Source organism: Gopherus evgoodei, chromosome 6 (genome assembly GCF_007399415.2).
Source record: "Gopherus evgoodei ecotype Sinaloan lineage chromosome 6, rGopEvg1_v1.p, whole genome shotgun sequence".
NCBI classification, from domain to species: domain Eukaryota; kingdom Metazoa; phylum Chordata; order Testudines; family Testudinidae; genus Gopherus; species Gopherus evgoodei.
This window is the reverse complement of record NC_044327.1, coordinates 124353400-124374063: the sequence shown is the minus strand read 5'-3', so window position 1 is coordinate 124374063 and position 20664 is coordinate 124353400. Positions and strand designations below refer to the sequence as shown.

General features: G+C 42.5%; 1 protein-coding gene across 6 annotated transcripts in view; it reads right to left on the bottom strand.

Moving 5' to 3' along the window:
* The window catches only part of EPG5 (ectopic P-granules autophagy protein 5 homolog), an 80836-nt gene extending 60590 nt beyond the window's left edge, over nucleotides 1–20246 (bottom strand). For all 6 annotated transcript variants that reach the window (XR_004001056.1, XR_004001057.1, XM_030567846.1 and 3 more), the window contains exons 1-9: nucleotides 20154–20246; nucleotides 11551–12483; nucleotides 8582–8825; nucleotides 7454–7590; nucleotides 6771–6878; nucleotides 6261–6334; nucleotides 3640–3748; nucleotides 1311–1425; nucleotides 660–810 (exon numbers count right to left, since the gene is read on the bottom strand). Coding sequence is in view for 4 of the 6 variants with exons in the window: in XM_030567846.1 (XP_030423706.1) it covers nucleotides 660–810; nucleotides 1311–1425; nucleotides 3640–3748; nucleotides 6261–6334; nucleotides 6771–6878; nucleotides 7454–7590; nucleotides 8582–8825; nucleotides 11551–12483; nucleotides 20154–20216 (1934 nt within the window). In the remaining 2 variants the exon portion in view is untranslated. The remainder of the gene's footprint in view (nucleotides 1–659; nucleotides 811–1310; nucleotides 1426–3639; nucleotides 3749–6260; nucleotides 6335–6770; nucleotides 6879–7453; nucleotides 7591–8581; nucleotides 8826–11550; nucleotides 12484–20153) is intronic.
* Between the last annotated feature and the right edge of the window lie 418 nt (nucleotides 20247–20664).

The window sequence follows — 20664 nt, the reverse complement described above, 5'->3', positions numbered from 1 at the left end:
GGGTTTCTTATATATGGTTGTCTACAGTTCCATTGTTGAAGCTGATTGTGGTGTCCAGGAAGTTGATACTAGTGTGGGAGTGTTCCAGAATTAATGGACGGGTCGTAGCGGTTGAAGTTGTACTGGAAATCTATGATGGAGTTTAAGCCATCTATTCAGAGAAGGAAAATATTGTTTTTCTTAACATTCTGCTTTTTAAGCTTTTTGGGCTCTGGCTTGGTGGTCAACAGACTGGTATATGCTGCATAAGTGTATTATATTTATTTTATGTATTAAAAATACCTCTACTCCATTATGCTGTGCCCTGATCTCTGCTGAGTAGCTGTGTAATATTATTGAACCCACAGGAGCAAGGAGGGACATCAGGCATATTCCAAATAATTACCTGTAGACTGTGTGAACTGATGGTCATGCAGCTTTTCTTTGCCCCACTGTGTAACCTCCACCCTATGAGTCTGGTGCCCCCTAAGGGTTCCTAGCCTATATGCTGAGAAATACTATCACTGAACTTACTCTAAATCACATTCATATGCTCACATACATTATATGCCTATATACAAACACACACACACACAGCTAGATCTATTGCGGTCCCTGTCAAACTCCAAGATCTGTCTGTGCAGATTCACATGACAGAGGAAGAAAGCTGCTCCTCTTACCTGATCAGATGACCAATTCGTTTCACAAACTGCCTGTAGCGTGCTCTATTAAATGTTTCCAGCCCCACAGCTAGCAGCTCCACTAAGGAGTTTGCAAAGGCAAAAATCTTCATCATCTCCTGAGGGGTTGTTTTTTCAGGGAAATAATCACCTACAAAATCAAAACACTGAACCATAAGTTTCACAAAAATCAGCAAGTTACCTAGAAATTTAGAAATCAAAAAACATTAGAAACAATGAGGGAATGCATTTCTATTCCGCTATCTAAATGATTTATTTCATACAGCGTGAATACCATTTTATAAGAGACAGATTCACGGTAGATTAAAATCTAATTGTGCAAGTACAAATCATTTATGTAAATTGCCTGCAGTAGATCTCGTAATCTTTTCACGTGGGTGAACAGAGATGGAGAAGAGTTTAAGAAACAGTGATTGAGCACAAGGAGTGAGGTGTTTATAATTTATAGGCCAGGGAAAAGAGATAGAATCTGAAAAGCAGATCTACGGCCAGTTACCACAGATCAGAGTGAAAGGAGAGAGAAAATCTAATTCTTCAGAGGACACTGGAACAATATAAGGCCCCAACATGTTTTACATTTAAAATCATTCCTTATCCCCTACAAGTCTATGTATTTAGCAGCCAATTCACCTTTAGAGTTAAACCCAAGAAAATGCTGAAACAGTTCATGAAATGGAAACTGTGATAGGAGGACAATCAAGTCATCTTCCAAAAGGAGAATCCAGCTAGTTTCGGGGGCTTCATCCTACAAAACAAAGAAACATATCAGAGTGGATTTTATTAGCTTCCCCCAAGAGGAGAGGGGGGCAGATAATGAATGGACCTGGCTATTGTACAATCTACCTCCAGTTTTCTTTTGAAGGAAGAGAAAGAATGTAGCAAAGGGATACTGGTCTTCTTCTCATTCCTCATCGTGACACCAGAATGTCAGTGCCAATTGGCAAGGGGCACAGAGGGAGTGCATAGGGGCTACAGGAATCTCTTGAGGCAGATATGTACATTCTAATTCAAAGAATGCTATGTAAGGTTTCCAATAGAAGTCTATATTACTCTGGTCATCAATAACATTGTGACATGTCTGTACAGGTAATATGTAAGGAGTTATGTACATGCACTGAAAATTGTAAGGTTTGGGTTTAGGGACAGGTTGCCAGTCAAGGTGAAAAACCAGTTTCCTGTCAGACAAGAAATGTTTTATCTAGTTGGCTGTTTGAATGTAAACTAAGTAGAATATACTTCACAATGAGTCTCCTATCATCAGTGTGAACTGAATGCAAATGAAGGATTGCAGGGACTTCAGAAAGAAACTAACAGGAAGAGAAAGAGCAATGGGAAGAACCCTGTCTGAAGGTGCACATGAAAGGCTCGCTCTACTATATTTGTGGGGGCAAAGATGACACCTTGTCACCCTTCACTGAGGAAGTAAAAGGACGGTGATTCTGCTTTACGGAAGGGTCTCAATAAGGCTTGGCTGAAAACAACCTTGGGCAACAAACTTCTATAGACAGGAAGTTAACCTGTTTGTTGAGTTTAGTCTCTTGAAAGAGACAAAGGCATACATATAAAATAAAATCATTAGTTTCCAATATTTTTACTCATTGTCAATGGAATCTCTGTCCTCGGGTGAAGTTATTCTTGTTTTCATTATAAACATACCTAAGTGCTGTGGTGTTAAGCAAAGTGGTGTGTATGGTTCCTTTATGAACAGCAGGTGTGCATGGTAAGCTAGTACGTATGGTGCTTTGTGAACAGCAGGCCTGCTAATTCAGTGTGTGTTCAATGGATAAGATGCTGGGCACTGCAGGCAACATTCTGAGGATGGGGGTTAGGAGGTGGTGTAGCGGGGTGGGTTTGGTGTGCGCCTATTGTGTCCTGCAGAGGCCTGGAAGGCAAAGCTTGTGCTGCCAGAGGCTGGTGGTTTCAGGGAACTGACCCACAGCAGGCTCAGACAAGACTGCTTCACGCTAAGGGCAGGTGTGGTGAGGTACCTCACAACGCTGGGTACACCTAGAAAGTATCACACTCACATATATATTTTCATTCCCCTTTTCTGTGTGTTCCTATATGACAGCAGCCATCAACTATAAAGAAGTGGTAGATACCATCTTCAAAGTACGAGGGGAAAAATATCATAGCCCCCAGCGCAGCACTATTTCCATGATGACTGAAAGGAGGAAAGTTCCCAAATGGGTATCTATTTCTGCACTATTAAATAACAAGGGTAATTTTATACAACTATTTTTAGAACAGTCTATTCTATTTCCCTCCTTCCCGCTTAAATTACCTGAGGTATTCGCTCTCAGATTTATATTACTGAAAATGTAATACTCTATGACAGTGATACTCAGACTGAGGCTCCCGAGCCACAAGTAGCTCTTAAATGTGTTTCCTGCAGCTCTTTGCCGCACATGGTATTAAAACACTGTGATTTAATAATTAACCAATCTATGTTATTAACCACTCAGAATAACTTAACTGGTTAATAACATAACGGAAGTATCAACTTGCACTAAATTATAACTTATTTGCGGTGAGAATTTTATATAACTAAATATTTCCCATCATACTGTTTAAAAATGAGGCGTACTATGGTAAACGAAACCATGAATGCATAGTGTGTGGCTCTTTTGGGTAACGTTGATCGGGGGCTGGACCAATTTGTGTAATGGGGATGCTGATAGCTATTGAACCAAACTGTAAATCCTGTGTATAATGCAAACAATTTCAAGTTAGGGGGTGCGGCAGCACCCTCAGTCCCCACAGCTATGATGTTGATGGCTAATTTGGCTTCTGAACAAATGAGGTCTGAGTATCACTGTTCTACGATGAAGATTTATTGTTTGAAATGGAACTCCATTACAGGTGAATATTTGGTTTTTCCCTCCTCCAACCCTTCAGTAAGACTCATCCAACAGGCTTGAGCACAAACATTAAGCAAAGCAATTTAGTTTTAAAGTACCTCTTCTCCTCCCTCATCTACTAATGTCCAGTTCCCAGATTCTTTCCCAGAGGAGGTGGAAGATTTTCTTTCACTTGGTGTCATGTGGCACATAAAGTCTGCTCGATTTCTGGGGAATACAAATTCATTTCACATGAAAGCCAGGTTTAAGTAAATTAGAGAAACAAAGTAAACATTCAAGATTTGCAGTACACCTCTACCCCAATATAACATGACCCAATATAACACGGTAAAGCCGTGCTCCACAGGGGAGGGGTGGGCTACTCCTATTCCTCTCTCCATCCCAAGCTCCTTCCTTCCTCCCACATCTTACAGTCCAAGTGTAAGATAAGATAACAGGTGGATACAGGCAGACGGGAAAGTACAAAGAAATAATGAAACAATGTTGATGAGCATGATGGGCAACAGTTTAGCACCCACTGCCTAACTGTTGTCAAGTGTTTTTAAGCATCACAGCAACGGAGAGTTTTAAAGAGGGATTTGGAGCATGACAAGGCAGTGAATGTTTACAAGGAGTTCCACCCACGTGTGAGGGGAAGCATGGGAGACAACACAAAGGTGCTTGTTTGAAAATGTACCAAATGGGCAATGAAGGCTGGCATCATGATGGGAAGGATCATCCAGTGGATCTGGGCACTAACCTGGGATCCTAATCTGACCTAGGTCAACTCCCTGCTCTACCAGACTTCCTGTGTGAACTGGGGCACATCACTTAGCCTCTCTGTGCCTCAGTTCCACATATGTAAAATGGGAATAATAGCACTGCCCAACCTCACAGGGATGTTGTGGGGATAAATTCATTAAGGACTGTCATACTATGGTAATGGGGGCCATAAAAGTATCTTAGATGGATTGATCAGGAGTCTATATCTTGATAGTGAATGACAGATGGCCAGAGGTGTGGTGATAGGCCATGAAGGGCCTTGAAAGTGAATACAAGTCATAAGTTTATAAATCAAAAGGACTATAACCAAATGTTTTATATGCCAACTGAAAGCTGGGACTCCTCCCGTGGTATGAAGCACTCATATCTAGCTCTGACAGCTCATGAGACACTGGACCCTAAACTCCTCATTCTGGCCATCCTGTTTTTCTTCATACTTCCATTTCAAAATTATTTTAGTGGATGCTAACTTGAAAGCCTCTACAAACAGACTCCCATACTTTTGATCACTTGATATCCTGAAATACTGGTTTACAAATGATGTACATGATTTATTAACTGTACAGGTGATGTCAGCTGATACTTCCACCTCAGAAATGAAGTAATGGGAAAAGCAACATAGTAACCAAAATGACATGATCATACGGTCTGATTTCTCTCAACCTGTCAGGACCAGCAACATGTTGGTGAAACACTACATATGCTGTCAGGATAACTACATCTTCTCTCAGCATCCAAATCAGAAAAAAGAAAAGTTGATAGCTGTGAATTCATACTCATTAAAAAGAACAGGAGTACTTGTGGCTCCTTAGAGACTAACAAATTTATTTCAGCATGAGCTTTCGTGAGCTACAGCTCACTTCTTTGGATGCAATACTCATTAAGACACTAGATTCACTGCTACTGTTACTGACTTGAAATAGCTACAGTGCAACTCTGACTATGCAAGGTTTTAGAGGACACCCAAAACCTGGCTCAACAGACAGGATCAGGGGGCCAGATCCTCAGCTGATGTACTTCACTAAAGCTTCATGAAGGTCCATGAAGCTTTGCAGATTTACAAGGGCTGAAGGATCTGCTCCAAGGTTTTCAACCTAGCCCGCAAACTCTGAGCACAGACATCAAAACGTGTAGGCCAATTTCTTTCCCACACTGCCTCAGTCAGCTCCGCTTAGTATATAAATCCTTATGCACTGAAATCAAACCTTCAACAGATGGTTGGAATTCAGACAATCCAGGTTTGACTAATATTAACTCTGAAAATAACTCAGTCCAGCTCTCTCTTTACCCATTTAAAATATTTCTGTAGAACTGCTTCAGATCAGTTAGGTTCAATAGCTAGTATCTTGACAGTTAGAAAACCAGTGGCTGTAACTCTTATAATGCAGTGAGCACACACAATCATAAAAGTCACACTAACCTTTATTAATCTAACAGAGCAGGGTGGGGAAACAGGAAAAGATTGTGGTTTTGATCAGAACATTTATTTCCTCTGAAATATGTTTCATTTGTTATCATTGGTCCCTGACTTCACTGTTTTCATCAAGTATTGCAATTGTTTTTTCTGGGTAAAGTTGGAAGTATAGGGGAAAAAATTAAACAGCATATTCTTTGCATGCAACAATTGTTCCAGACTTAGTGACTCAGGAACTTCTTTTTCATCCATGACAATTGTTCCTGCAAACAGTAGCTGAGAACTTTATTTCAACATTGATAAGAACAATAGGACTATTGCACATTCATCATGCTAAATATTTAGCATCTGAGAATAGTGCTGCGGCTGTAAATAGGGGATGAGTGAATATCAACAAGGCTTTAGACTTAACTATCAGTTCACTCTGCCCATTTTGACAATTTCTCAATGTCACCTGAATATCCCTAGTGCCACCATGAGTTTGAATATCCAGAGATAAACATTGTCAGAACACATGTACAAATTCTCTCCTTTTCCACTTACTTGACAGGAGACATAAGCAAGGCAAGAGACTGCATAAAATGAAAGACTCCTGATGGATTATCCAAGATTTTGATCTGAAATGAAACCAACATTTCAGTCTAAGCAAACCAGAAGCCTTAGCTAGTTTAGTTTCAGCTTCTAAATAAAATCTCTGAATTTCCATGATCTGGCTTTTCCTTTAACTTTCTAGCATTAAAGGAAAGTCTTGACAAAACTCACTTGCTGATCTAAGCGAGAAACAGGTCTTCAAAGAAGACACAGCTTTTGCCTTTAGCTGCAGATCTCACTACGGCACAAGACAGGGAGGGCTGAAAATCCAGCCCATCAAAGCCCCACAGAAAGATTTTGGCTTCTCTCCTTCCTAGGTCCCAGATTCCATATTTCTGGAATCTGCCAGTTAGTCTAGTAATAGTCTTATAGTTTCAAGCAGGAGAGACTCTCTTCCTTTCTCCCACCCACTCCAAAATCTCAGCCAAAAAAAGAAAAGCACACAGGATTAAACATTCACACCTGAATGAACGAAGCAGCCCATCCGCTGACACCTGCTGGGCAACGGAGGATGTGGTTTAAGAGGAAGAGGTGGTCCCCTGGACAGCCAACTCTTTGCAAGACTGACACCTAAACAATAAAGAGCATCTTGTAAGGGAATTTCAAGGTTGGCTCCTTCACAGACTTTTCTATTATTCTCCTTGCACTTTCCAACACCCAATGGGTTTGTACAGAGAATGCTGTATCACCAAAAGGCCAACAGAGATAAGAGTGCTCTTTGACAAGTAAGGGCTGCGGCTTGATTTAAGAGCTACAATGCAAAGTAGTTTTTTAAAAGAACTGATTTATGGGAAACTGAGTGATGAAAAAAGATCACCGGATGGACAGTGATGAATACATCCATCTCCAACATGAGTTTTCCCCATGCTGCTCTGTCCTAATCCAAACCAACCACCTTTGAGTTCACAGGCTCCAGTCCTCTCAACACCCGGGCTCTCAGTTGATTCTATCAACAAAAGAGCCAATAATGCTAGTGGTTTCAGTGATGTGGCCATTGTCTGCTAAGAACTGGAATGAAACCACCAAATTCTTTTCACTCAGGACACCAAACAGCAAGAGCAGTGGTGAGGTTTCCAGGGATGGCCTCTGGGACTGATTCAGTTCATTTTAATAAACAGCAGTTACTTCATACACTCCTCCCTTACCAGCCTTTGCAGCCAAAGGAGGAGGTCACTCTGGAACTGAGGATCTTCGATAATTCTGCGTGTGAAACTGAAAAGAATGCTGATACATTCTTTCAGGTGACCCAAGTCCGAGGAAAGGTTTTCTGACTGCTTAGAAGCTGTGAATTAGAATCACAATAAGAGCTCCGACACTGCTGACTCTTAAGAGCCCTGCTAGGCTGACTAATGCCCTCACGGCTTTAGGGGTTCTATAAAAAATTTCTCCTTTGTCCTTTATATGTACAGTAGAACCTCAGAGTTACAAACACCTCGGGAATGTTGTTTGTGACTCTGAACAAAATATTATGATGGTTCTTTCAAAAGTTTACAACTGAACATTGACTTAATGCAGCTTTGAAACTTTACTATGCAGAAGAAAAATGCTTTTAACCATATTACTATAAATGAAACAAGCAAAGTTTCCTGACCTTGTCAAATCTTTTTTTTAAATTTCCCTTTATTTTTAGTTGTTTACATTTAACACAGCACTATATTGTGTTTGCTTTTTTTTCTTCTCTTTTTTTTTTGGTCTCTGCTGCTGCCTGATTGCGCACTTCCGATTTCAAATGTGGTATGTGGTTGACCGGTCAATTTGTAACTCTGATGTTCGTAACTCTGAGGTTCTACTGTATATTATTAAATCCAAACAAATACTCTACTACTCTCTAAAACTAAGACACTAGGTTTTTTTTAAACATCTTGCAATCACTAAATAGCAACTCTGATATACAAATGTCTTTGTTACTTTAAGTTAAAGCCTTCCTTCTGCCCACTTCCAGCATGCAGAACAAAAATATTTTTCTGACATAGGCAAAGCCAGTGCCACTCATAGATCAGACAGCAGGGGGCACTCCTGCAATCTGCTACCAAAATAAGCTTAAGTACTTGACTTCTGCAACTTGTCTATGCTCCATGAGACTGAAGTGAGAAATTCAGGATGCTTTTGATGGACTGGGATTTCATGGGCCACAGAATAAGCTCTCCTTAGTTTTTGGTGTTGAAAGAGGGTTCCTAATGAATACCCACACATAGAACTCCAGACTGAAAGTTCAAGTTTAGTATTCTGCATGCTGGGGACATCAGAGGCAGAAACTCAGATCGTGGACACACCTTGCTCTTGTTGTTGAACAGCCACAGATCTCAGCAGGGATGAGCTATTGAGCAACCCATAGATATAAGACTCCACCTGCAAGCGGGACAACATTGAAGTGTACGAGTGCAGCACCAACGTCTGATGCACGTGCTCCGTTTTGGCTTCAAACAACCTCTTTAGTTCCCCCAATACACCTTCATTCATCTCTACTGTCTGGTAGCGATGGTATTCCGACACTTGGCACTGATCTGCACAGATACCCTGCAAAGAGAACAATTATTTTATACATTTTCTTTTTAAAATGTGTTAAAAAAATCTGCACTTACACAGAGCTTCTTAGCCACAGATTTCAAAGCTCTTTGCAAACGTGAGTCAGCAATGTTCTGCTCAGATAATAGATAGGGAAACAGAAGCTAAGACATTTTTGAAAGCAGATTCTGATTTTTGATATCCAACTTGATTTTCAGAGGCACTGAGCACTGGAGCTGATGACTGCCCAGCACCTCTGAAAATATCAGGCCCTGCAAACCCCTCAAGTATCCAAAATCAGAAACCACTTTTGAAAATTTGGGGTTTAAGTGACTTGCCCAAGACCACGCAGTGAGTCAGTGACAGAAGTGAGAATAAAATCAGGTGTCTCAACTCCCACCCTCACACCCAATCCAGTAGAGCACACCTGCCTCACAGCCTTGGTCCCATCTACTCTTAAAACGTATATATATAAAAAAATACAAAGAATTTCCAGGCAGACCCTGATCTTATTTTAAAGTCACAATATGTACACAAGAGGAGTATTTTTCTAGACTCCAGCCCACCTAACATCAATTTGCCACAATATACTTTAAAATTATCCAGACTTGCCAAGCAGTGAAATGACTTTCCTCAAACTGCAAATCAAACCATTCAGTGGAGTCTTTCCCCACCTCATCCAATGTTCTTTAATACAATGAAGCCATCGTTCCATTCTGCCCATGCTATTGCTTCACACAGCCATGCAACTAAGCTTCAAAATACACACTTAGAAAGTTTGGTTTGAAACTTGTTCGCACAACATGCAGGACTTTACACTAAGAAATCAGTTATATTCATGTAAAAGTCTGTGGATAGAGTGTAGATGCCGTGTACTGCACATAAAAATAGATAAATACAAAATTTAAGAGACTGATAAAATTAAATCATAATTAAAAGTTATAATGTTCATTTACACCACATTCCTCTAAAAAAAGAGTAATATACAGGGAAACCTCACTATAATGCGTCCCGCAATAATGCAAATTCGGCTATAATGCGATTGTACTGTGGCTCTGGTCGCCCCAGGCCAAAAACAAAAACTGCCAGAGCGCCACTGAAGTGCAAAAAAGAAAAAAAAGAGGCTGGAGCGCCCCCAAAGAAAAACAAAAACAAAAAATGGAATGTGCCTTCTCCATCGCTTCTTCCCGCCTGCCCCCCGCTTACCCTTATGGTGAGAAGAGTCGTTCTCCTCCCCAGGTGTTCCTCGCTCTTCCTCTGCCCCTTGCACATCTCCCCTACTCTCCCCACGTGTTTTCCTCTCTCGCTGCATGGCTGAGAGCCCCCGCTGCTGGAGCTGCACCCTTTCAGTTACTGCTACGGGCAGTTCACAAATGAAAGTAGTTTTCTGTCCAAGAGAAATCGACCGGCTTGAAACTGACCAGCTTGAAACGGTAAACCCCGCTATACCGCGACCCCGCATTTAGCGCGATCCAATTTTTTGGACCCCGATCATCGTGTTATAGCGGGGTTTCACTGTATCTACAATTGGGCCCTCACGTCTTATCTAGCGTAGGAAAAAAAAGGACAGGGAATTCACCAGCCATGCAGCTCAACTCATGGGAGCAACAGAGAAAGTTCTCCAATAGGCATTCTTACTATCTAAACTTGCTCTGGGAAGGATCAGACTGAGTAGTAAGAACATCTACATTGACTACAACTTCCACCACTGCTGAATATCTCCAATTTTTCCTGGTTGAAGACAGGGCCCTATAAGACCAAATCCTGCAAATCAGCACACAGCTGGAACATCAAGCTGCGTGATGGGGTTCTCCCGGAGACGTGAGCAAAACAATCCTTCCTCATTAGGCAACTGCAGAGTTACAAAGGCCATGTATACATGGCACTGCAGGGTGGACTACAGGGGTGTGAACTGCAGAGTGCACCAAAGTGTTGCACTGTAACTGCCTCACACTGAAGCTGCAGACTAGAAGGTACCTAGCTGGCAGTAACATAGTCCTTTTGCAAACAGAACTATGTTAATAGAAGTCGGTACCTTCTTTACAATAGGGTAGCTGAGTGCAACACTTTGTTGTACTCTGCAGTTCACATCCCGGTGGTCCATATTGAGATGTAGCATAGACAAGCCCAAAGATACTTCAGGGCTGCAGTGGCAGCCACAACAACAGGAATCTCTGTGCTACATAAAGGAAGCAACAACCAATGCAAGTGGATCTATCTTCTCATTCCCCAGCTCCAAATAACCAGGCTGCTGCGCTGTCCTCAAATCCTTCCAGAACCACTGAACCAAGACTACTGGACATGGGGTCACCCACACCCAGGAAGGAGGATGGACAGGACTGTCACCATCACAAAGTATTTCGCTCACAGCAGAGGTCATTCTAAGCTGAATTCCAGTTTTCATACTGCAAAGCATTGGAACTCTCATTCCAATTCACTACGTACAGGAATTTCAGTCTATCAGAGCTCACTGCAAGAGAGACTGCACTCCACTATATTAGCTACCAGTTTAAAATCAAGGATTCAATGGAATAAGTATTTCTATGTAATGAACTTGATTTAAGCAGTGACAGGTTTATTTTCCTTTGAACAGAAGAAAAAAAACAAACATCATCATCCAAGGCAAATAAACCTCTCTGTACAAGCCAGCTTAAATACAGCAAACATCCACATTCAGCAGACCACATGACTGGGATCATAGACTGGCCATGATCAAAAGCAACTTCTGTTACACCACCTTGACAGACTGCTGTTCCTCCTTAAAAGTCCACAACCTGTCCTTGGCACTTTGGCAATCTGATGTCATGGCCTGTAGCTCCGCCTCAGCCAACAAGAGCTGCTTCCTACAGCGCCAATAGTTCAGGAGCAATTCATGAAACTCATGTCTATCCTGATGAGCAATGTGCTCAAACTCCTCCATGTAGGAATCAACATTCTTCAGCCACGAACATGGCTCAAAGATTTTCAGCTGCTCTTTGGTAAATGGCACTAGTTCTGGCTCAGAGGGAATCTCTGGATACAGCCTCTTGTTACGTTTTACCGTGAGTGTGGTCAGTCTCTCTTGGGACAATTCAGCCAATAAATCGGGATATAAAGTTTTCAACCCAGAAGGTTGAGCACGCTCTTTGGCTTCATTAGAGAGCTGTGACAGCACAGGTTGTGCCTCCAAAGAAAGAGCAGGATTTGCAGCCTCTTGTACCTTCTCGGTTCCTCTGTCCCGTACAATTCCCATTAGTGACTGAGTGCAAGCAGCATTGCACGTAAAGGTATTTTCTGCTATGCCAGAGTTTTCTGATTGATTAGCAAGTGCTTCCATAAGGCTCTGGAGTTTCTCCAATTTATTTCCAGCATCTTCTTCAGACCTCTCCCGGCATGTCTCATGCACAAGACTAGCTCTGAATTCTTCTCCTTGTGTGAGAGGTTCTAGGGTAGCTGATCGGGATCCTTCATCTGCTAAGGTTAAAGAAGTCAAGGGGATATCATACATATCATTCACATTTTTTCCATCTTCTACTTCATCACTAAGCTGAATCTCTGCAAACACTTCAGGATGTTCCACCTGCACCTCGCTAGCTTGGGAAGTCACCTCTTGATCTCTAGCTTTGTTGGGGAGGAAGACCTTGTCCAAGTCCTGCTTCTGGGGCTCTTGACTGCATTTTTTCTTTTTTTCCTAGAAACAAAAGAGCAGACAGCGTATCAGAATCTGACATTCATAAATGAGTAACAAAAGAAAGTCAGCATTTGTCCTGCACTGCAACGTACCTAAAGCTTACATCACCAGCCTAATTTATGTAGTTATGAAGGTAAGAAACAAATGCATATTTCAACTCGCATGTTGACATGCAATAAGTATACTTGGTGAGCCAGCTAAAGTCACTAGGCCCCTTGTTTCATTTAATCCACAAATGAAAAGGGATTCTGTTAAACAGAGCACATTTTAAATGCATCAGATGTCTACTGGCCATGCGGACATGCCAAAGGCACTAAACTCTGCACATGATTCATGGTTACACAGACTGTGTTCCTCTATTCACTTCCTCTTTTTTCAATTCCCCTATTTCTTACTCAACATCTTGTTTGGGAACCAAGCATGTCAGTTAATACACAGCATGAGAGAAACTGTGCAAGCTGTAACTTTCAGTCTCCACCATGCCTAACATACTCTTAAACTTCCCCACCTTCCCCCACCCCCTAGTCCCAAAAGATAGCAGCCAGTGCCCTGTCAATTTCACTTCCTGGCTTTCATGTCTTGGAATGATGCTCACCGTGTTGTTAATGAAAAACTGTCAGCATTCTGGGGCACGGACTGTCTCTGAGCTATATGCTGTACAAATGAGTAAAGCAATGGGGCCCTGTTCTTTGACTGAAAAACCTCTAGGCTCTACCACAATATAAACACACATTGAATGTGTTTTTAATTTCATGGAAACATGTCTAATGGTCTTCAATTCTGTATGAGCTTATTTTCACAAAACCTACATTTTCAGCTGATATTGCTCTTGCAATGTCCAATTAATTAAAGACTGACCCTGTGATGCAATCCACAAATTAGAAATTAGCAGTTTCATTAGGAATTCTGTCACTTGGAGAAGTAGAAAAGCTGAATAAAATGAGACGTGTGAATTTTAAATTGATTATTCCCTATTTAATTAACATTAGCTATTACTGAACAGGGATGGTTATGCTTGTGAGGAGACAAACAGCTAGCCCAGTCTGAAGTATATTTTTATGACTTTCTCACCAAAAACACAAACGTGTGGAATAATCACCTGATATGACAATATAACCAGGGTATGATATAAGCACTCCTGGGCAAATGGCTAAAATCCAGAGTTCTGCTCTCATTTAGTCTGCTGAACTGAGAAAATACCGGGAAAGTTAGCTTATACTGCTCTAATTTCCCTATATTATGCAACAGATTGCCGAAATCATCATGTGACAAAAGTCAGAGAAAGGGAATTAATGAAGAGCCCTCAGTCCCTGCTCAAAACTGGAAAAAGGCTAAGTAACAAAAGTAAAGTTCTCAACACTTACTGAGTTTCACACATTTCCTAGCAGAGCAGCTGATTGTGCGGTTCTGCCTTATAAAGCAGCTAACAGATAACAATGGATATCAACGCCCCAGCTAACCTAGCATATTTGTTTTCACTTTCCCACTGAATACCTTTTAATTGCAGCTTCTTTATAAAATGGCAATTTATTTGGTTTGCTTTTGGATCCCACATCTCCCACTCTCTGTTCTTCTTTCGTATGGCTTGGGTATGTAGCAACAACTACAAATTTATATCTAAGCACGTTGCCACCACAATGAGCTAGTGAATGTCCTTCATGCCCCCGGCGAAAGAACAAAGGGGACATTCAGATATGATGTGCTCTATCATTTATGCCTGGTGACCACAGTCGCAGATGGTGTTTGCCTCATTTTCCATTTAAAAAAGGATACTCTACTTTATACTCTCCTGTTCACTTCTTTCTATACGATCATTAGTCTGGACTTTACAGGAAAGTAAGACAAATTCCCCATGCTCCTTGATGCTTAAAAATCCAAAGATATTATCTTACAGTTCTTATTCAGGTGAAACCAACCCTTCTCTTACGTGAACACTTTATACTGCTGCTCACCACCACCATATCTGAGCACCTTCCCCATAAAATTGACCGTGAATTCCCCGGCAGATTACATGAAGTCTGACATTTCTTCCTTTTCAGGGTAAAAACTCTACAAACTCAACAGAAACTTCATCTGAATAAGGACTGCAGGATCAGGCTCTAAAATCAAATAAGAACATAACACCTGTTGTTTCTCTTTTTATACTTTGAGTGTAAACTTATCAAGCAGGAACCATCTTTTCACTGTGTCTGTACAATGCCTCCTAGCACAGTGCAGACAGGCCTCTAGGCACTACTGCACTAAACAACAGATTACAGCCATAACACAAGGCAGGAAGGTTTGGTTACTCCACGAAAAGCAGACTGAGTTGGTTGCTATTCTTTTTGGATATTTGTGGTCTATTATTATTTAATAGCTGGATTTATTGGTTTATATTCAGTATTAGGCTGGCAACTGTTAATGTACTTACTACAAGCAATATTTTTTATTCCCTCCTCAAAATGAGGTGTTTGACTGGTGCGGAAGATCATGGAGGTTGCCGCAAGCATTTGGGGCAGTACGGAAGAATCTCAAAGGGAAGAGTTGAAGGAAGATACAAAGGGAACAACTACATAAAAGGTTTGAGGGGAGCAAACAAGGAATATGTGTAGGAAGGGAGAAGAGCAGAGATGTAAGAAAGAGCAGAGACAGCCTGAATTTAATGCAGATGACAAGAAGAACCAGAGGAGGGATTTAAAGGAGAGAGTGATGTAATCAGAGTGGCAGGACAGGAAGATGATTTTCACAGCACAAAATGGATTGGAGAGGAACAAACTGGAACGCAGAGATGCAAAAGACTAAGAGTATGCAGTAATTGAGGTCGGACATGACAAAAGTACTCAGTGCTCAGAAATTAAAGCATAGGTTTTAGACACTAAAGGAAAAGCCAATAAGATCTGGCCAGAGCCTGGGTGTGGAAGGGGGCGGAGGAGTCTAAAAGTAACTCCATGTTGCCTGAGTGACGGGACAGAGTGCACTTAAATGTGACAGATGGTTCAGGGGCCAAAATGAGTTCACTTTCGAGTTGTGAGGGGACTACAGGAAGTCCTTCCACCCCACAGGGGATTTCCTGCCCCATAAGCTGAATTCCATTGAACATGTTCCCAAAAAGACACTTTTGCTATATAAAAGACAACTTATAGTGACAGGACTGAGCCTGGCATCTGAAATACATTTGGTTGTGCCTATTAGGTAATTTACGTTAAAAAAAAAAGGGGGGGGGAGATTATTTACTTTATGTCAAACAGAATTAATTCCAATAGCAAGTTACGTATGGGTTGGGTTTTGTGTATTTGAAGACTAAATAGTCAATATTAAAATACATGAAGTCTAGTTCTGTATGGAACAGTTACACACTTATGGGTCATTTACTTCTAGGACATCCAACAGTGTAGTAAGTCAGGAAAGTAACTCAAATACTTTCCTGATGGACTGTTTTTTTTCTAAATGGACAACCAATCCTAAATTCTCAATTACTTGAAGGACAATCTTCACTCATTGATATATTTTCCTTTCCTCTACCAACTCTCTGTATAACTTTTTTCATGAGTAATGTACCCGAATACTTGGATGCTAAATATCTAAACTGTAGTCTTAAATTCATTCACCTAAATGTAGGTTATTGCTGATTATGCACTATCTGTGTCTCATGACTCTAAAAACAAACTCTGTATTTGTGGATAACCTAAGCACTATACCCAGATGTACAGACACTCTTTTCTCAACCTGTATATTAGATAATTTTAACATTAGCTTTAATAAAAATTTTAAGTCTGTTCTGAGTCACACACAGTAATTAAGATTTACACAGGTGCCAGTGGTAAACTGCTCTTCAGCTCTCGCAGCTTCAGTAGCTTTGCCACCTTATTGAGTTTTGTTTCTTGTTAGTGATGTTGTACGTACTAATCTTTATTTATTGTATCTTTTGTAAAAAGGTGACACTTGAAGCTCTCTCTGAAAACCTCAGATTCAGTTTCCTGCCTTCTAGGTCTTGGTTACACAACTGAGCATGTTCAGCAAAGGATGGATGCCTCATCTCCTGCTCCCAAGAACATCATGTTGTCAGATACACTATCCCAGAGGATCACACATGGTTCAGTGGGTTACGAATGGAAAAGCAAGTTCTGATGTGGTTGGACCCCAACTTGTACCCTGAAATTACCCTGGATTTAAACAGAGCCAGTTTTTCTACTAAGGATGAAGGTTGATACGTTCTGGAAAACTTGAGTTCCCATGTTGGCCCCACCTTTAACCTCAGATGTACTGCATCACAAGAGTTTAGTCAGGAAATGATCAGCAGAGATCACTAGCTATAGTCTCATCAAGGAAAGCAGCTTGTAATTTTCTGGCAAACTAGAGGTGAACAAATATATCCCAGCATTGTTACTTCCTAGGTGGGGTGTCCAAAATTAGTAGTGAATTCAGAAACACCCCAAGACTCAATACCTTCTTAATGAATTGACAGGAGATGCCTTTGATGAAGGGGGAGGGCTGTGTGTTCAAAGGATTTCCCCATTCCAGGCAACATTACTTCTGTGAGGCAGAACTACAGCTGCTTTTCATCCATGTGCTAACCTTTTAGAGGCTCTCAAGGCTGAATCCCTACTCTGTCACTCCAAGTGCAGAAGTGGGGGCCCGCAAGGATTTTAAAAATTAATACTTGCCACTCCAGGCTTGTATTACAAAGCATGCAGAGAACAGACCAAGAGGGATTTTACAGCTAACTGGCTGGCTGGGTGTCCATCAAAGGGAGCTACTTCTCACCCCACCCCACCCAATGTATCACAGAGATACTGATACTTTTCAAGCCATCACAGATTTATTTAGCAAACAGGAGACAGAACTGTGAAATATTAGCAAGTTTCTGGCAAAGCAGCCCAGGGTCTTTCAGCCTCTCCAGAGTGATGAGTAGTAGTCCTATTTGAAAGGATAAACAGGAACTACTACAACATTTGTCTGCTCACTACAGTTAGATCTTGGGTGCCGGTGAGCAGCCCCAGGGTGATAAAAATCAATGATTTAATAAAAATAAATCTTTTTTGATAAAATGCTTTTTAAGGGAAAAACCTATCTAAAGATAGTTGTAATTAAGATATCTTTGAGTTATAATGTATCTCGTCATGGAATAGGGATTATAAATTCTAATTCTATAGTATGAGACAATATATTCATGTAATGTTTAAGAAAAGTTTTGTAAATAAGTAAATGGATTAGGGACCCAATCTTATGGAGTTCCAGGGGCATCTGTATAGATTATTTAGGTTAATCCTTCCATCTGCCCAATGGGACTCGGTGTTAAGTCTAGAAGATACCATCAGAGATGATTAGTTTTGCACTTCTCAAACTGTGGATTCATGTCTCCAGAGAGAACATGCTTGTTAACAGCAAAAATGTTTTTAAATAAATAAATAATATAGAGGTGAGAAATAACAGACCTCAGCCTTATTGTCCCTCTGCAAATTTGTGTACACAGAGTCAATTCCTTACCTTTCTCTAAAAGTGCAAAGTTTCAAAAAGTTAAATTGTTGGGAGAGGAATAGAACTGGACAAGAAGTCTGGAGATAAATGCGAGAAGGGAGGGACAGGCAGTAGAAACAAAAGTGAAACTGTTTGAGCAGCATATTCCAGAAGTCTTAAGGTCTTTCTGAGTGCAGCCTTCATTAATTTGAGATCTACCATACCATTCTCTCACTAGAAAAAAAAACCTATAATGGAAGCAGGTGGCAAAAGAGACCCAGTTTGGGTCTCATCTATCTCAGAGTTGTAAAGAATATGTATTAAGGTTATAACAATAATATTTTTTAATCCAAATTAATTTTTTGAGTTAACTGCGATTAATTGACAGCCCTAGTTTTAATGTGTTGATATACACGAGTAGTTACAATGCTCCACCCCAGAGCTGACTGATGTAAGTCCGTTAAGTTTATCAGTTTGCTAGGCAAAAATAAACTAACCCTTTCCTTTAATTCAATCCCCTGTTAATCAAAGCCTCATTATAATTTGATTGAAACACCAGGAACCCAATAATTAATATTAGAAGTTGAAATTGCTTTCAGCTGGAATTACGGGATAGTTCTTTCAGTGACTAAAGCAGGCTGCTATTTAAATCAGTAAGGAAAGAGGCTCAAACACTGAATGAGAGCTAAGATCCTATGGCAAAGCCATGTGACAAGTGATGCCCACAGGCAAGAGATGCTAATTATAAATTATAGTAACTCCTTATTTAAAGTCATCCAGGTTAACATTGTTTCGTTGTTACATTACTGATCAATTAGAGAACATGCTCGTTTAAAGTTGTTGAAGCCTTTCTGGCACACCTCTGACCAAACTGCCTTGTTAGATTGATGCTTTTTACATAAGTCTGTGATTGGGGACACAATGTCACTGAACCACTCCACAAACCTCCTACAATAGTTTGCCAAGCCTATGAAGGATTGGACTTGCCTTTTAGTTTGTGGTACGGGCTGCCTACTTTATCTACTGCTTGCAGAAAGAGCAGCCCACTAGAGCCAGCTCATGGGGGCTTGGAAGGGTCGACCAGCAGTCTCACATCAAATCCCCTAAATTCCCTGTGCAGCAGCCACCCAGCAGGCTATCAATTTCTGGGCAGTTCAGCTCCCCCGTCTGTCCGTTGATTACCCCACTGCCATGCGCTGCGCAGAGTGGGAGGAGTGCCAGGTCATCATTTAGCACAGGGGTGGCCAACCTGAGCCTGAGAAGAAGCCACAATTTACCAACCTACATTGCCAAAGAGCCACAGTAATATGTCAGCAAACCGCTCCCTCCCCATCAGCTCCAGAACCCACCACCCATTGGCAGCCCCGCTGATCAGCACCTCCCCCTCCCTCCTATACCACCCAACCAGCTGTTTCATGGCATGCAGGAAGCTCTGGAGGAGGAGGACACAGCAGACTCAGGGAAGGGGTGGAGTGGGGACAGGGCGTGCAGCAGAGCCGGGATTAAGCAGTAAACACCCCCCAGGCTGACACCTGTAGCTCCATCCCCTGAGTCGGTGCCTCTACAAGGAGACACATATTAACTTCCTGAAGAGCCACAGGTTGGCCACCCGATTTAGCAGTAAGGCATTCCCTGGGAAATATCCCATCCTCTGACTTCACCACCTCAACCAAGCTCTACAATCATCATTGCTGTGTACAGTATTAAATTGTTTGTTCAAAACTTATACTGTGTGTGTGTGCGCACACGCATGTATAGGTGTAGTCTTCAATCTGACAAAAAAAAATTCCCTAGAACCTAACCCCTCCCTCCCCCGATTTACATTAATTCTCATGGGGAAATTGGATTCGCTTAACATCATTTCGGCAAAAGTCGCATTTCTCAGGAGCATAACTACAAGGTCACACGCTATGGGACGGGACATACCCCGGAAAACATCAGCAGCTCCGCCCGGTCACAGGGAGGGGAGCGGGGCTGAGCCGTCCTTAACTAGAACAAAACAGCAGGAAGAGGCCAGCCGGGCAGAGCCCGACAAGGACAGCGCCCCTCCCCCCACCCCCGAGCGCGCAGCGGGCGGGCTCGGAGCAGCGGGCGGCTCCGGGGGGCCGTCAGCCCCCGCAGGGACACGGTCGCGCTGCGCTCCCCGGCCCGGCCCGGCCGCTTGGGGACCAGCTCTGGGAGCAGGCGCCAGCCCCGCCCCGACACCCCGGCCGGGGACCAGGCGCGGCCCGTACCTTGGCCTTGCCCCTGCCGGGCTTGGGGCGCTCCCTGCGCGGGGGTCTCGCGGCCTCCGCCATCCCCGGCGCTCCTGCAGCTCGCACCGGAAGCCCAGGGCAGGGGCGGAGTCACATGACCGGCCTCTCCACCCCAGCCAATCAGCGCCGCGGTGACTATGGAATGCGAGGAGGGACATATTCGTTCCCCAGGACGGAACGCGGCTCTGCCGCGGCGCCCCCTAGTGGTGCACAAGGCAGCGGCAGGGCGCAAAGCCAGACAGCTGATACCTAGCTCAGCCGGGGCTGCTAGCACCCTCTGCCAGGGCCCACCTCTGCTCTGCCCCCTTGGGCCCCCAGTGCCACTGCTGTCCCCACACCTGCCAGAGCCAGCTGCCCAGCATGATGCCCACCAGCCCCATCCTCCCTAGGGCCCAGCCACATCCCTTTCAGCCACCCCACCACCACCGATACCCACCCTGCCTACACCTGCCCATGCCATCCCCACCACTTCTGCTGCTGCTATGGCCAC